The 18,275-nt window shown below is 40.9% G+C and overlaps 1 protein-coding gene across 3 annotated transcripts in view; it reads left to right on the plus strand.

Annotated features, from left to right (window-relative positions):
- Positions 1-12,553: 12,553 nt before the first annotated feature.
- The window catches only part of dnajc16 (DnaJ (Hsp40) homolog, subfamily C, member 16), a 39,652-nt gene continuing 33,930 nt past the window's right edge, over positions 12,554-18,275 (plus strand). The window contains exons 1-3 of one of the 3 annotated variants that reach the window (XM_059951959.1): positions 12,554-12,806; positions 12,879-12,982; positions 17,587-17,745. In XM_059951959.1, coding sequence (XP_059807942.1) covers positions 12,930-12,982; positions 17,587-17,745 — 212 coding nt within the window. In that variant the 5' untranslated portion in view covers positions 12,554-12,806; positions 12,879-12,929. The remainder of the gene's footprint in view (positions 12,807-12,878; positions 12,983-17,586; positions 17,746-18,275) is intronic. The other 2 variants (XM_059951960.1, XM_059951961.1) reach the window with 2 other exon arrangements.

The raw sequence follows: 18,275 nt of genomic DNA on the forward strand, positions 1-18,275 counted from the left end.
GGGATAAAGGGCTCAAAACAAGAGTAGAATTAAATCAAGAAATTCCTTCACTCACTGGTTGATGAACCTATGGAATTCTGCACCTTAGAAGACTATGGATGCCCACTAAGTGTTCACTAAAAGATCAAAAATACATTGAGGTCAACAATCAATAATAAATGGCAGAACAGCTTGGAAAGATTAGGTGACTGTCTCCTATTTCTACTTCAGTTGGCCTTATTATCTCTTGAGCTTGCATCATTTTCTGTTTTTGTTAAAGAGCTAGTAGACAGGTAACCAACTTTGTCAAAAGTAGGTTTTAAAGAGCTTCTTTTAAAAAAAAAGAAAGGGAGGGAGGAAAGGAGATTCAGAAAGAGTACTCTAGAATTATAGGCATTATTAACCGAATGAATGCCTACCAAAGTGGAATAATTACATTTGAGAATGAGACATGGAATAGGATGGATATCTGGGGAAAATAGAGGCAAGGTGAAAGATTAGAGAAAGACAGAGGTAAGATCATTGTAAGGTGATTTTTGGGGGGGAAAAAACATTGTTTAACCTCAGGCAACACAATCAACAAGAGAGATGAACTTACTGAAAGGCATCAGGCCGAGCTGCAACTCCCTCACAATTGGATGTTGGGCAAAAATCTAATAATGTAAGACTGCTGAATGAACATAGTAACAGAGAGGTACAGTTGGCAGTCATTCAGCTGTGGAGGCTGATGTGAATGACATCAACATGAGAAGTTGTGCAGATGCTGGAAATCCAAAGTAACACAAAATGCTGGAGGAACTCTGCAGGTCAGGCAGCATCTATGGAAATGAACAGACAGTTGACATTTCATGTTGAGATTCTCTTTCAGGACTAGAAAGGAAGGGGGAAGACGCCACACTAAAAAAGGTAAGAGATGGAGAAGAAGGAATCTGATAGGAGAAAGGGAAGGAGGAGAGGACACAGGGGAGGTGATAGATAGGTAAGAGGCCATAATAAGGAATAGAAGAAGAGGGGAGGGATTTTTTTCTGTAATTGATGTTCATGCCAACAGGTTGGCAGCTATCCAGGGGGAATATAAGTTGTTGCTCCTCCACTCTGAGTGTGGCCTCATCTTGGCACAACAGGAGGCCATGGACCAACATATTGGAATAGGAATGGGAATTTGAATGAAAGTGGCCATTGAGAAGTTCCGCTTTCAGCAATGGAACACAAGTGCTCAACAAAGAGGTCCCCTAATTTACGATGGGTCTCACCAATGTAGAGGAGCATTAGGAGCACCGGACACAATGGACGACCCCAGCAGATTCACAGCCTCACCTGGAAGGACTGTTTGAGATGCTGAATGGAGGTGAATGGGCACTTTGGCCACTTGCAGGGATAGTGCCAAGAGGGATGAATGGACATGGGAATCACAGAGGAAGCAATCCCTGTGTAAGGCGCAGGGGGGGTGGTGCAGTTGACAGAAGTTGCGGAGAATGATGTGTTGGATGCGGGGGCTCATGGGGTGGTAAGAAAGAACAAGAACTCTCATCACTGTTAAGGCAGCAGTAAGATGGGGTGAGTGTGGATGTTTGGGAAATGGAGAAATTGTGGGTGGAGAAAGGGAAACCCTGTTCTTTGAAGGGCACTGGACTGGAAAGGAAATGTACTGGACTGGAATGTACTGGAAATGAAAGCCACGTGCGGTGGAGATGAAGGAATTTAGAAAAAGGTATAGCATTTTGACAGGAGACAGAGTGGGAAGAGATACAGTCAAGATAACCATGGGAATCAGTAGGTTCATAAAAGATGACGGTTGACAGTTTTGTCTCCAGAGACGGAGACAGATCGAGAAAGGAGAGGGATGTGTCAGAAATAGACCAAGTGAACTTAAGGGCAGGGTGGAAGTTGGAGGCTTGAAATTGACGAGCTCAGCATGGGTGTATGAAGTAAAATCAATGCAGTCATCAATGTAGCAGAGGAAGAATTGGGAAGATTTATTGGTGAAGGCTTGGAACATGGTCTGTTCCATGTAGCTAACAAAAAAGCAAGCATAGCTAGGGCCCATGTGGATGCCCATAGCTACCACTTGAGTTTGGAGGAAGTGGGGGAAACTGAAGGAGAAATTGTTTGAGTGTGAGAACCAGTTCTACCGGGCAAAGAAAGTGGAGGTGGAAGGGAACTGGTTGGTTCTTTTATTGAAAAAGAAGCAGAGAGCTTTAAGCCCCTTCTTGATGGGGAATTGAAGTAGATAGGGACTGGACATCCATGATGAAAATGAAGTGGTCAAGTATGATGTGAGTTTTAAGAAAATAAAAGATTTAAGAAAATGACCTGCTCCTTAACTCATGAACTAAGCCTCCTTGTTCTCAAAGGCTGTATATGGCTTCATTTTGAGGTTAGGGAGATCGTAAGTGTGTCAGGAAACATTGGCTAATAACTAGGGTTTCTCAGCCCTCTCCTCTCCCATTTCTGTGAAACCAATCTATTCTTGGAAAAGAGATTGCACAAGTTTCATATTACAAAGGATCACGTGCAAACAGATAACATTTCATGAGAGCTATGATTACAAGAACAGGAATTCTTGTCTGGATACTGCAGGAACTCTGTATATTTATAAGGAAGGCTTGAGTAACATCTGTGCTAAGAGTCCAAAGAATTCAAAGTAAATGTATTAGCAAAGTATGTGTGTATGTAACCATATACTACCCTGAGATTGTTTCTTGCAAGTAGACCAAATACAATTGAATCAATCTAAAACTACATACAAGTCTGACAAACAGCCAATGAGCAAAAGAAGACAAACAGCAAATTTAAAAAACCTAATAAATAAATAATACCGAGAATGAGTTTAGAGTCCTTCAAATTGAGTCCATAGATTGTGGAATCAGTTCAGTTGAGGAAAGTGAAGTTATCCATGCTGGTTCAGGAGCCTGATGGTAAAAGGGTAATAACTGTTCTGCACCTGGTGGTGTGGCACCTCCTTCCCAATGGCAGCAGTGAGAAGGGAGCATAGCCTGGATGGTGGGGGTGGGGGTCTTTGGCGATGCATGCAGCCTTCTTGTGGCAGCTCTCCTTATGGGGAAGGCCTTTCCTGTGATGGACTGGGCTGCATTCACCACTTGTAAGCTTTTCTATTCTTGGGCAATGGTATTTCCATAGCAATTCATGATACAACCTGTCAGGATACTCTCACTGTACATCAGTAGACGTTTCGCAAAATTTTAGAGAACATGCTGAATCTGCCCAAACTTCTAAGAAGGTAGAGGTGCTTCTTTGAAATTGCAGTTATGTGCTGGCCCCAGAACAGATCCTCTAATATGATAATACACAGTTGAATTTAAAGTTACTGATCCTCTCCACCTCCAGTCCCCTAATGAGGACTGGCTAATGGGCCCCTGGTTTCTTCCTTATGTAGACAATAATCAGCTCTTTGGTTTAACTGATGTTGAGTGAGGAGTTGTTGAGGCAAGATTCAACCAGATTTTCAAACTCCCTCCTCTCTGCAGATTCCTCACCACCTTTGCTTCAGCCAACAGCAATGTCATTAGCAAACTTAAAAATGGCACTTAAGCTGTTCTTAGCCTTTCAACTTGTGTGAAGTGTTTAGAGCTGTTTAACTATTTACATTGTTATAGTTTAAAACATTTTTATTCAGGTTTGGCAGCTGTCTAAACACAGGGATGAAGGAAAGAGAGCTGTAGAAATTCTTTCTTCAACTGCCCTGTGGGGCTTGAACAAATCTCCCCTGCATCCTCATCTCATCAGCCCCATTCCTCCAAACTCAAACCATGGCCTTTGCATCACAGAAGGCCTTGCCACAGAATGACTCTTACCACCTAATCATAAGGCATAGGAGCGGAATTAGGCCATTTGGCCTATCGAGTATGGTGCACCATTCCATCATGGCTGATTTATTATCCCTCTTGACTCCATTCTCCTGCCTCTCCCTGTAACCTATGACACCCTGATTAATCAAGAACCTATCAATCTCTGCTTTAAATATACCCAATGATTTGTCCTCCACAGCCATCCGTGGCAATGAATTTCACAGTTTCAACACACTCTGGCTAAAAAACTTTTCTTCACCTCTGTTCTAAATGGATATCCCTCTATTCTGAGGCTGTGCCCTCTGGTCCTAGACTCCCCCACTATAGGAAACATCCTCTCCACATTCACTCTATCTAGGCCTTTCAGTATTAGCCAGTTTTCAAGAAGATCCCACCCCCCCCCCATGCTTATAAACTCCAGCAAGTACAGGTAGAGTCAACACTCCTCATATGTTAATCCTTTTATGCCTATGATCAATTTTGTGTACCTCTTGGAGTATCTCGAATGCCAGCACATCTTTTCTTAGATAAGGAGCCCAAAACTGCTCACAATACTCCAAGCGTGGTCTGACCAATGCCTAATAAATCCCAAGCATTACTTCCTTACTTATGTATTCTAGTCCTCTCATAATGAATTTATGTTATTATGTTATTATATTATGAATGTCTTCTCACATTGCTTTTGCCTTCCTTAACACTGACTCAATCTGCATGTCAACCTTTAGGGAATCCAATATGAAGACTCCCAAGTCCCTTTGCACCCTTGATTTTTGAACTTTCTCCCCACTTAGAAAATAGTCCACACCTTTATTCTTTCCACCAAACTGCATGACCATCTGCCACTTCGCTACCTCAATGCTACCTGCCCTCCACCTACTTTGCATCGTCTGCAAAGTTGGCCACAAAGGCATCAATTCCTTCATCCACGTCATTGACATATAATTTGAAAAGAAACAGTCCCAACGCTGACCCCTGCGGCACACCACTGGTCACAGGCAGCCAACCAGTGAAGGGTCCCCTTATTCTGACTCTTTCTCCTGCCAGTCAGCCTATATTCTACCTGTGCTAGTAAATTTCTTTTAATACCAAAGCCTCTTATCTTGTTAAGCAGCCTCATGTGTAGCACCTTGTCAAAGGCCCTCTGAAAATCCAAGTAAACAGTGTCCACTGACTCTCCTTTGTCTATTCTGCCTGTTACTTCTTCAAAGAATTCTGACAGATTTGTTAGGCAAAATTTCCCCTAAGGAAACCAAGGTGACTTTGCCTATTTTGTCATGTTCCTCCAAGTACTTCAAAACCTCATTCTTAATAGTAGACTGCATCATCTTTATAACCACTGAAGTCAGGCTAGCTGGCCTATAATTTCCTTTCTTCTGCCTTGCTCCCTTAAAGAGTGGAGTGACATTTGCAGTTTTCCTGTCCTCCAGAACCATTCAAGAACCTAGTGATTCTTTAAAGATCATTACCAATGTTTTCACAATCTTTTCAGCTACCTCTTGCAGAACCCTGGGGTGTAGTCCATCTGGTCCAGGTGACTTCTCTACCTCCAGAATGTTCAACTTCCCAAACACCTTCTCCTTAGTAATAGCCACAACAATCACTACTGCTCCCTGACACTCATGCATTTCTGGCATTCTGCTAGTAAGACTGATACAAAATACTTATTAAGCTCATCTGCCTTTTCTTTGTCCCCCATTGCTACCTCTCCAGCATCATTTCCCAGCTGTCCAATATCCACCTTTGTTTCTCTTTTATTCTTTATATATCTGGGGGGAAAAAGCTTTTGGTATCCACTTTTATATTATTGGCAATCTTACCTTCATATTTCATTTTTTTCTCGCTTTATGGCCTTTTTTTATTTGTCTTCTGTTGGTTTTTAAAAACTTCCCAATCCTCTACCTTCCCACTAATTTTTGCTAAATTGTATGCCCTCTCTTTTGCTTTCATGCTGTCTTTGACTTCCCTTGTCAGCCATGGTTGCCTCATCCTCCCTTTGGAATACTCTTCATTTTTGGGATGTATCTTTCCTGCACCTTCCAAATTTCCCCCAGAAACTCCAGCCATTTCTGTTCTCCTGTTACCCCTGCTAGTGTCCCCTTCCAATCCTTTGGCCAGCTCCTCTCTCATGCCTCTGTAATTCCCTTTAATCCACTTTAATATTGATACATCTGATTTTAGCTTGTCCTTCTCATACAGCAGGGCAAATCCAGAATCAGAATCAGGTTTAATATCACTGGCATATGTTGTGAAATGTGTTAACTTTACAGCAGCAATACAATGAAATACGTGATAAATAAAGAAAAAAAACTGAATTACAGTAAGTGTATATTAAGTAGCTGTTAAACTAAGTAGTGCAAAAAAAAAAAAAAAGTAGTGAGGTAGTGTTCATGGGTTCAATGTCCATTTAGAAATCAGATGGCAGAGGGGAAGAAGCTGTTCCTGAATCACTTGAGTGTGTGCCTTCAGGCTCCTGTACCTCCTTCTGGATGATAACAATGAACAGAGGTAGTGGGTGGTAGGTGTCCTTAAAGATAGACTCCAACTTCCTAGGGCTCAGCTCCTTAAAGATGTCTTGGATACCATGGAGGCTGGTACCCAATATGAATTCTACCGTATTCTGATCACTGCCTCCTAAGGGTTCCTTCATCTTAAGCTCCCAAATTAAATTTGGTCATTACATAACACCCAATCTAGAGTTCCCTTTCCCCTAGTAGGCAGAACCACAAGCTGCTCTAAAAAGCAAGCTCATAGGCATTCTACAAATTCCCTCTCTTGGGATCCAGCACCAACTGATTTTTCCAATTTACCTGCACATTAAAATCCCCTATGACTTTGGCAACATTTCCCTTTTCATATGCCTTTTCTATCTCCTGTTGTAACTTGTAGTCCACACCTACTGTTCAGAGGCCTGTATATAACTCCCATCTGGGTCTTTTTACCTTTGAAGTTTCTTAACTCAACCCACAAGAATTCTACATTTTGGATTTGATAATTTTTTTTTTTACCAACAGACCCATTACATCCCTTCTGCCTACCTGCCTATCCTTTCAATATAATGAGTGTCCTTGTAAGTTAAGCTCCCAGCTATAATTTTCTCTTAGCCATGATTCAGCATTGCCCACATCATGCCTGCTCATCTCTAACTGCACTGCAAGATCATCTCCCTCATTCCATATAGTGTATGCATTCAAATACAGCATCTTTAGCCCTGTATTCATCACCCTTTTCAATTTTGGCCCCTATTACACTTTATCTCATCCCACTGACTGTAATTTTGCCCTATCACCTGCCTGTCCTTTCTGACAGTCTCACTACACGCTTGTACACCAACTGCCCCAGTCTCAGCCCTATCACTCTGGTTTGCATTCCCCTGCCAAATTAGTTTAAACCTTTCCCAACAGTTCTGGCAAACCTGTCCACAAAATATTGGTCCCCTCAGGTTCAGGTGTACCTCGTCCTTTTTGTACGGGCCACCTTCCCCTGAAGAGATCCCAGTGATCCCTTTCCTTTGCACCAATTCCTCAGCCACAAGTTATTCTACTAATTCTTACACTCACTCATGTGTGGCAATATCGGGTTGATATGTCATATTCTGGAGTTCAGGTAGATAACAAATATTAAGTTCAACAGCAGCCTCTCTTCAGATTTGAATTTGGATTGCAGATAGAATTTAAAATGCAGCCCAGAATAATAGTTTTCCTGAAGCTGTGGACAGGAGTTAATATCAAACTACACAATGCTAATTGACATTTATTTTGGGTGTCTGGAGTGTGGGTGTGAAGAAGGAGTTGTGAAACTATATGTAATTCAAAGGAAGCATTGTAGATACATTGTAACTATAGAATTGTCCTGCTGTTACCTTTGATCTTTAGCATATTAAAATGTCATGTAACATTGGGTCAAGAGGCCTCTTCCTCCAAGAGTGTCTCAATTTGCTGAATAAAACACTTCTGTATCCAATTCAGCTTCAGTGTCTCTCCAATGACTTTGTCCATGTTACAACAGGACGATCTATAAAAGGTGAATACCTCAGTGGCTGTAAAGTAGTTTGGACATCCTAAGAGTGTTGCAAATGTGATTTCCTTTATTTTGGAACTTTGAGATGATTATTGAATTTAATACAGAGCTTCTCTAGAAACTATGAATCTTTTAGGTAGGTAGTAAACTTAAGTCAGTTGAGAGTTGAAGTACACTTCCAGTACACATTACAGAAAAGTCACAAAAATAAGGTTCCCTTTTCGATACATTAACGGGAAATGAACCACAATATTCCAAGTGCTTCTCTGACAAGCTGAATCCTCTTACTGTAACTAAATAATGCATCATTTATTGAAATTATTCATTGGTCACTTCTCCATTCTAGAGAGGATATATTGTAAATGAAATTTACCCGGACTGGAGAATATTGGGTAGATTAAGATGTTTTATTTGGCATAGAGGCAAAGGCATAATTTAATTAATGTTAATATTTAAGGCCTAGGTAGAAGGATTCACTAAAAGGTCAACACCAAAGGGTATAGTTTTAAAGTAATTGGTAGAATAACAGAAAGAAATTCATGCAGGGAATCTTGGAATGTGCAACTCTGGGTATCAATATCTCTGAAGACTTATTGTGGGCTCAACATATTGACACAATTACGGAAAAGGCACCACAGCAGCTATATTTCATTAAGTACGTCACCAAAGGCTCTCGTAAATTTCTACAGGTGTACTGTGGAAAGAATTCTAACTAGTTGCGTCACCATCTGGTATGGGGGGGGGGCACTGCACAGGATCGGAAAAAAAGCTGCAGAAAGTTGCAAATTCAGCCAGCTTCCTCATGGGCACTAGCCTCCCCGACATCAAGGACATCTTCAAAAGGCAATGCTTCTAAAAAGAGGCATCCTTCACTAAAGACCTTCATTATCTGAGACATGCCCTCTTCTCATTGATAACATCATGGAAAAGATACAGGAGCCTGAAGACACACACTCAACATTTTGGGAACATCTTCTTCTCAACCACTAGCAGATTTCTGAATGGACAATGAACCCATGTACAGTACCTCTATTTTTTTTTTGCTCGCTTTTTGCACTACTTGTTTAGTTTTTTTTCATTTTTAGGATCTTTTTATTGATACATAATCTTCCACAGCCACAAAATGATACAAAACTTCAACAAATTGATATATATACTAATCAATAAAGCTGAAGGAAAAAAGAGCTGATCATAATATATGAAAATGAAAAAAATATATTTTTTATAAGGAAAAGAAGAAAAAAAAGAGAACCCCAACTAAGTAAAAAAGCACCACTAACTACAAAAAAAGAAAAAAGAAAAAAAACACCATTAGGAATCAACCCCCAGAGCAATACGTCTTACCATCATTTATATATACATAAAGAAAAAGAATCATCAACCGCCAATTCATGTTCATATAGAATAAAATTGGAAGGAAACCATATAAAATAATTCAAATTAAATGATAATATTTGGCAAAACGGCCCCATCTTCAAAATCGAATCGAGGATCAAAAGTTCTACTAATTTTTTCCAAACTGAGACATAACGTTACTTGAGAAAACCATTGGATTAATGTAGGGACAGGAGTATCTTTCCATTTTAATAAAATAGCCCTTCTTGCCAAGAATATAACAAATGCAATGACATGTTGATCTGAAGGTGAAATACCTTGAATATGATGTGGAACTATTCCAAATAGTACAGTCAATGTATTAGGTTGTAAATTAATTTTCAGAGCTTTAGAAATTGTAGAAAATAAAGATTTCCAAAAAGATTTTAATGAAGAACATGACCAGAACATATGTGACAAAGTGGCAACTTTAGTTTTACACCTATCACAGTAATTGTTTAGTTTAGTTATATACAGTATATATCTTTTGTTATTGTAATTTATAGTTTATTATGTATTGCAATGTACTGTTGCTGCAAAGCAACATATTTCACAACATACGCCAGTGATATTAAACCTGATTCTGACTCAGTGTCTGCACCATGACATTTAAAAAGTGCAGATAATAATCTTGGTGCTACAGCCCACATGCCTATAGAGTAGGAGTAAACTGGATAGTCCTCTTTTGGCCAACTGAACTTTTTCATTCTGCCCAGTAAATTTGCATAATCAGAGGAAGAGTGAGATACAGATGCACACATGATGATAAGTTGCAATGCAGGTTAAAAAACATTAATTTTAAAAAGGGAAATGAAATGTTAAACTTTGTAATTTTGATTGTGAAAAAGTATTGTATTTTTAAGGATTGCATCATGTTACTTACTCATCCCAGGGCACAACGATGCATACAGAATGTTCCAGAGTCAATCTGTGAAGAGCCCTTGAATAAGCTGCACACCTATGCCATGCCTAGCAGCAGACCACACACTCTCCAAAGAGCGTATATTTTTGGTTCATACACTCCTTTGTGGTTCCTGCTATATCTGTATATCCCTACTATATCTACTATATGTGCCCCAATGCACAAGTGCATCTAGCAATCGGTTTTACTAGATTCAATGCTTGTTCCATTTAACTCTTTATTGATGCAATAGAATTTCCTCTCAATTAATGGTTAACCATTCTATTAGACTCCTGTACTATAACATCACTTACTTACCATCAAAGTCCTCCGTTTTATTTATTTGGTCTCTTTTTCTGTTTTACTTATAATTAAGCCGGTTACTTTTCATGGAGAGCATTCCTCCCATTTTTTTTCTAAAAGAGAGAAAGATGAAGGAAAGCCAAGTTGACACAAAGGGATTTGTCCATGTGCAGATAAAATATTTCCACTCATGAAGAAAACAGAAAATGAAAAACAAATTTAAAAAAAACAAACTAAAGTACTCATAGATTCTGTAAGGAATTCAGAAGGAATTTGTTTATCAGTGGATGGTGAGGAAGCTGAATGTATTGCTGAAATAAATAAGAGGCACATAACAAAGGTTTACTTTAGGAGGATCTAGCTAAATATGAACAAGAAAGGAATTATGTTGACTAGGACTACGAACAGAGCTGACATAGACCAGTTGAAATGAAACCGAAAGCAAATCTGAGCCATTGACGAATATATCCTATTTCATACCTTCGCGTGATAAACATCAATCCAAGTAATAACTCAGTTTTTGAAACCAAGGTTACCCAGCAAAGTCAGTTAGCATCTATAGTAAGTGCAGAGTTGATATGAGGTCAATGACCTTTTATCCAAACTGCAAGGAGATGGTCTAATTAGCTTTTTTCTCCCGGCATAATCTTGCATTGTTCTGATAAGCACCAGTTTGTAATCTCTTTGGAACAGAACTGATGAATGTACAAACCATACCTCTTCCTCCTTCTTGTAAAACTTAATGGCAGTTGGCAGACGAACATAAGGTGGCAGTACACCTGCTGAGTTGGGAGTGTGGAGCAGAGGCAGGAAGTACTGTATACCCATGAAATTTCCCCATAAAAAGCTCAAATAATATCAAAAAATCTAATGCTTTTCAGAAAGTCAAATACGCACTTATATAGATTACATCCTAACAAACGTTCCTTGCTAAACTGTGTCTGTCCCAAAGATCTCAATTTTACCAATTAGGTATTTCCTCTGCACCTCATTGTAACTGCATTTAAACAACATATGTTGCACCATATCTTCACAAGTGCATTCCCTACAAATGCCAGGGTTATGCATATTAATTCAGAACAGGGAATTTTTCACTCTAGTATGTCTAATTGGGTGGCAGGGTGAAGAGGCATCTCTACCAAAGGAGTTGTAAGGTGCTCCTTCCCTCCACCAGCCTGCAGGTCACCCTTGAACAAGACGTACTACCTGTTTAAGCCCTCAATAAGGGTCACATGAAATCATGGGAGCAGGTGGTGGACAGTCGTATGAGTAGCCGGTGCATATCACAAGTCCTGGTTATGTAACACTGATGCCAGGCGGACAACCTCTGAAGAGTATTGATAATGGCTGGGATCACCCGTCTTGTAAAGACACTGCCCGGAAGAAGGCAATGGCAAACCACTTCTGTAAAAAAATTTGCCAAGAACAATCATGGTCATAGATAAGAACATGATTGCCCATGTCATACAACACAGCACAAAATGATGATGATGATTATGTCTAATACATAAACATGCAAGTACAACTTCTTGAAACATACACATCAAGTTCTGCAGAAGGGTCTCGACCTGAAACGTCGACTGTACTCTTTTCCATAGCCCGGCCGCACGCCCGGCCTGCTGAGTTCCTCCAGCACTTTGTGTGTGTTGCTTTAGATGTCCAGCATCTGCAGATTTTCTCTAAGGATAACTTCTTCCCCTCCTTTTATAAGCAGCTCCCAGTTGAACTCCCATTTTATATAGTTTTACATAAATGTCCTTCTTTCTTTTCCTTACCCCAGCTTTGTTGCCACAGCGATTGAATAGACTTAATTATGGCTTTCATCTCCTCCTTATGCCAAGGCACCACTACATTTATATACTTAATTTTAAGTGATTGCATGGCAAGAATGTCTGCCACCTCGTTTCCTTCAACCCAAGAGGGGCAGGAATCCATATGAAATACATTCGCAGGCCAAGACCCTGCAGCCTCAACAGTTGTCCAATCTCAGTAAGAATCCTGGCCTACAATTTGAAGTACCTACAACTTATGTCAAGGCCGAGAACGCATCACAGCACAGCCATAACCTCCGGAAACCAGAACTATTCGTCCCTTGCTGCTTTGTATTTCCCGCTCCGATAGCTCGGGGGGTTTAATTTTGACGTAGGTTTCAAAACCATGGCAACGGGCTGGGAGTGAGTCGGGAAGCGACGGCAACCAAACCGGAAGCCGGCGCTGGCGAGGCGAGCGCCGATGCTGCGGCCTTGCCGGTCGGTCGATGAGAAAGCTGAACGTTTGCCCCCGGTTGTGGCTCAGAGGTGCGACCGCTGCGAGAGGTAAATCAGACCGGTACACAGCTGGCAGAGTAACGTTAAACCGCAATGGGGCAATATACAGGCCTGGAAAAACGGCGATAGGGCAATGAATCCGCCTGGTATATCAAAGTAAGTGTATTTTTGTGACATAACTGGTTGATTTCGTTCTGCCGTTTTAATGACCTGGGAATTTTCCTGCAGATTTCTTTCCCTTCTCTGCTGGAAGCTCGAGTACGGATCAATGGGTTCTGCATGCTCTATGGCATTTTGTCAATATGGCCTTTCATCTTGTGTGAGGCTAGAATGTGAGTATGCACAGAATTCTTTACTGACCTTGAAGAAGTAATACCGCTGAACCCTCCAAGCCCCTAACCTCGACGCCACAAGCAGGCTGTATAGTCCACAAGCAAGTTTGTTTCCCTTTTCCCCAGCTCAAATGCTATTTAAGTTACTGTCATCCTTGGTAATATAACCTAACAGTGCAGATTGGAAAGAAACCAGGAGTCTTCATTGGTCTTGCTCAGTCATTCAGGACCTCTGTCCCTGTAACTTAAATGTTTTTGATGTAACCCAGAAAGGAATAGAGCCTTTAGGCCTCCATTCTGTATCATTCTTTTTGAAGTTCCTAGTTTATTGGATGATCTGATATTAACTTAGATGTGGATGTAATTATCTTGTCTTTTAAACTCTTGTCGGGTAGGTATCGATTTTAACAGACTTTTCAATGCAAGCTCACAGAATACAGGAGGTTTATCTGTTTGGGTTTACCTGGAGAAATCACATTGCATTCACAATGGCCATAGGATGGCACAAAACTACTATGCCATGCCAATGGGTTTTGGGACCGCCTGGTAAAGGAAGCCATTGAAATAAAACTAGAGGAAAAGAATTTTAACAAAGACAAAGGTCTCACTCTGAGTAAGAACTGGAATTCAATTGTACACAAGGTGGGACAGCAGAAAACTGATTGGATGAGGACTAACCAATCAGGAGGGACGGATGACCGGACTAGACATGCCTAGGCATCGTCCCTAATGAAGATGGCAGAGTTTGAAATTGAAATGTTGGTTAAAATCGATACCTGTATCCAACTGGAAGCCCAAAAAGAGTTTATTTGTCATATCCGCTGGGAAAGCGCTGTATCATTTTCCCTGACGAAGGGTCTCGGCCCGAAACGTCGACAGTGCTTCTCCTTATAGATGCTGCTTGGCCTGCTGTGTTCCACCAGCATTTTGTGTGTGTTGTTTGAATTTCCAGCATCTGCAGATTTCCTCGTATCATTTTTCTTGTTTTGTTGGTAAGACAGGATTTCTCACCCTGTGCTAAATTCACCTGGAGCAAAATAGCAATCAGATCTGTATCCAGCACTCTTTGATAACTGCTTATCTAGAGTTCAGTTGAGACTTGAGATCCTGAGTTATAGGGAAAGGTTGAATAAGTTAGAACTTCATTTCCTGGAGCATAGGAGATTGAGAGATTTGATTGATGTACAGGTATACAAAATATTGAGGGTGTATAGGTGCAAACAGGCCTTTACTAAGGTTGGGTGAGACTAGAACTAGAGGTCATGGGCTAAGGGTGAAAGACTTACTTATTTAGCGATACAGCATGGAGTAGACCCTACTGACCCTTTGAACCACGCCACCCCAGCAACCCCTGACAAACCCTAACAATTTACAATGACCAGTTCACCTACCCGGTACATCTTTGCACTGTGGGAGGAAACCAAAGCATCAGGGAAAACCCACGCAGTCCACGGGGAGGTCTTTGCAGAACGACACCGGAACTGAGCTCCGAACTCCATAATGCCCCTAGCTCTAACAGCTTCAGGCTAACAGTGGCGCCCGAAATGCGAAATGTTTAAGGGAAACATGAGGGGGAGCTTCTTCCCTCGGAGTTTGGTGAGAGTGTGGAATAAGCTGCCAGCGCAAATGGCGGATGAGGGTTCAACTTCATTATCTAAGAGAAATTTGAATAGTTTCATGGATGGGAGGCTTGTGGAGGGCTTTGCTCCAGGCGCAGGTCGATGGACTAGGCAGAACGATAGTTCAGCATGGACTAGAAGGGCTGAAGGGTCTGTTTCTATGCTGTAGTGGTCTGTGATTATGACTCTGAGACATTGCCCTGAAATGTACCCAGGCTTTAACATCAACTCTTTATGAATTGGCTGAGTAAGTTCATTGTACATTTCTGAACAGTGTCATTTTATGAACTTTTGTAAAAAGAATTGTCTATAGTTCTGCCATTGAATATCCTTTCAACACTTATTAGTGTAATGTGAGAATTAACATTAGAAGGCTATTTTGTACTTGTGAAACAATACTCATCTCTTTAACTTGGGATCTAATTGTTAATCCCCCCTAATGCACTATACCAACATACATTTTCTTGGGTGCCAGTTTAATTAAACTATGAACCATTATAACTTTTTCAAAGTTAGGCAAATATTATGAGGGTTGCAGAAATTATAGACCAGTGAGTCTTATTTCAGTGGTTGGTAAGTTGATGAAAAAGATCCTGAGAAGCAGGATTTATGAACATTTGGAGAGACATAATATGATTAGGAATAGTCAGCATGGCTTTGTCAAAGGCAGGTCGTGTCTTATGAGCCTGATTGAATTTTTTGAGGATGTGTCTAAACACATTGTGAAGGTAGAGCAGTAGATGTAGTGTATATGGATTTCAGCAAGACATTTGATAAGATACCCCATGCCAGGTTCATTGGAAAGTAAGGAGTCATGGGATCCAAGGGGACCTTGCTTTGTGGATCCAGAATTGGCTTGCCCAGAGAAGGCAAAAAGTGATTTTAGATGGGCCATATTTGGCATGGAGCTCAGTGACCAGTGGTGTGCCTTAGGGATCTGTTCTGGGACCCTTACTCTTCGTGATATTTTTCAGTGACCTTGATGAGGAAGTGAAGGAATGGGTTAGTAAATTTGCTGATGACACAAAAGTTGAGAGTATTGTGGGTAGTGTGGAGGACTGTCAGAGATTACAGCGGGACATTGATAGGATGTAAAACTGGGTTGAGAAGTGGCAGATGGAGTTCAACCCAGATAAGTGTGAAGTGGTTCATTTTGATAGGTCAAATATGATGTCAGAATATAGCATTAATCAAGTCAAGTCAAGTCAACTTTTATTGTCATTTCGACCATAACTGCTGGTACAGTGCATAGTAAAAATGAGACAGTGTTTTTCAGGACCATGGTTTACATGACACAGTACAAAAAACTAGACTGAACTATGTAATTTAAAAAAACACTGAGAAAGCTATACTAGACTACAGACCTACACTGGACTGCATAAAGTGCACAAAAACAGTGCAGGCATTACAATAAATAATAAACAGGACAGTAGGGCAAGGTGTCAGTCCAGGCTTTGGGTATTGAGGAGTCTGATAGCTTGGGGGAAGAAACTGTTATATAGTCTGGTCGCGACAGCCTGAATGCTTCAGAGCCTTTTCCCAGACAGCAGGAGGGAGAAGAGATTGTATGAGGGGTGAATGGGGTCCTTCATAATGCTGTTTCCTTTGCGGATGCAGCGTTTCCTTTGCGGACAGTGTAAGTGTCCGTGATGGCGGGAAGAGAGACCCCGATGATCTTCTCTGCTGACCTCACTATCCGCTGCAGGGTCTTGTGATCCGAGATGGTGCAATTTCCGAACCAGGCAGTGATGCAGTTGCTCAGGATGCTCTCAATACAACCCCTGTAGAATGTGATGAGGGTGGGGGGTGGGAGATGGACTTTCCTCATTAATGGTAAGAGTCTTGACAGTGTGGAGGATCAGAAGGATCTTGGGGTCTGAGTCCATAGGACACCCAAAGCTGCTGCACAGGTTGACTCTGTGGTTAAGAAGGCATACAGTGCATTGGCCTTCATCAATCGTGGGATTGAGTTTAGGGGCCAAGAGGTAATGTTTACAACTATATAGGACCCTGGTCAGACCCCACTTGGAGTACTGTGCTCAGTTCTGGTCACCTCACTACAGGAAGGATGTGGGAATTATAGAAAGGGTGCAGAGGAGATTTACAAGGATGTTGCCTGTATTGGGGAGCATGCCTTATGAGAACTGGTTGAGTGAACTCAGCCTTTTCTCCTTGGAGTGGCAGAGGGTGAGTGGTGACCTGATAGAGATGTATAAGATGATGAGAGGCATTGATCGTGTGGATAGCAAGAGGCTTTTTTCCAGGGCTGAAATGGCTAACACGAGAGAGCACAGTTTTAAGGTGCTTGGAAGTGGATACAAAAGAGATGTCAGGGGTAAGTTTTTTTTTACACAGAGTGGTGAGTGTGTGGAATGGGCTGCCAGCAACGGTAGTGGAGGCGGATACAGTGGGACTCCTGGATAGGTAAATGGAGCTTAGAAAAATAGAGGGCTGTGTGTAACCCTAGGTAATTTCTAAAGCAAGTACATGTTTGGCACAGCTTGTATTGTGCTGTAGGTTTTCTATGTTTCTCTGTTTTCTTAGGTAATACACTACCTTAGTAGAAAGTTACAATTATTATTTCTAAGAATGAGAACTGTAACAGAAACCAATAAAATAGTTGAAAATAAGAGGTTTGCTGTGAATAGGTGGCTGATGCTTCTTACTGTTCTTAGTTATGGTTTTTTTCAACTGATGAACATCAACAGGCATAAGTTATCATGAAGTGTTAATGCATGAAATATTGATTTTTTGATATTTTATACTGTAAGTAAAATATTTGAGGCCACATTATTTTTCATCAAGGCAGGAGTTCCCAACCTTTTTAAGCCCTGGAACAATATCATTAAGCAAGGGGTTCTAGGACCGAGGATGGAAACTGTAAAGTGCAAAAGAGTTTATCTTTTTAATTCTTATGTTCATTTTATTCTTGGCTTTCACTACTAATCTTTAATGCTTTATATCACAATTTTTGACTGTTTCTAGAATGGCTGCTTTTGCAAGATTACTAGTGATTCTAATCTTCCTGTTGAACATCCCTTTGCTGGTTGGAATAGAATTTGACCCCTACAAGTTACTGGGAGTTGGAAGAACTGCAACCCAAGCAGAAATAAAGAAAGCTTATAAACAGCTGGCTCGGGAATGGTGAGTTTCTGACTGAACCTCATTTGTATTTGGGGTGGTAAATGTGTTTATTATTGTCACAAGGTACAATGAAGAACTTGTGTTGCATGTCATACAGGTTAATTACAACAGTACATGAAGTAGTACAAAGTAGAACAGGAATAGAGTGCTGAATAACTTGTTACAGTTGCAGAGAAATTGCAGTGCAGATAGACATTGAAATGCCAGGTCATAATGGGGTAGATTGTATTGTCAAGAATCCATCTTATTGCACTAAGGAATTGTTCAATAGTCTGATAACTGTACCATAGGAGCCATCCTTGAAATGTGTGATTTCAGCCTTTCTATCATTTGCCCAGTGGGAGGGAGGAGAAGAGGGAATGTTTGAGATGGACTATGTTTTTGAAAATGCTGGCTGTTTTACCAATGCAGCGAGCAGTGTAGACAGAGTCCGTTGGAGGTGAAGCTGGTTTCTGTGACATGCTGAGCTGTTTCTTGGGGTCACAGGCAGAGCAGTTGCCATATCATGCTTCTGGATAAGATGCTCTCTG

The sequence above is a fragment of the Hypanus sabinus genome, chromosome 27 (assembly GCF_030144855.1).
Source record: "Hypanus sabinus isolate sHypSab1 chromosome 27, sHypSab1.hap1, whole genome shotgun sequence".
NCBI lineage: Eukaryota > Metazoa > Chordata > Chondrichthyes > Myliobatiformes > Dasyatidae > Hypanus > Hypanus sabinus.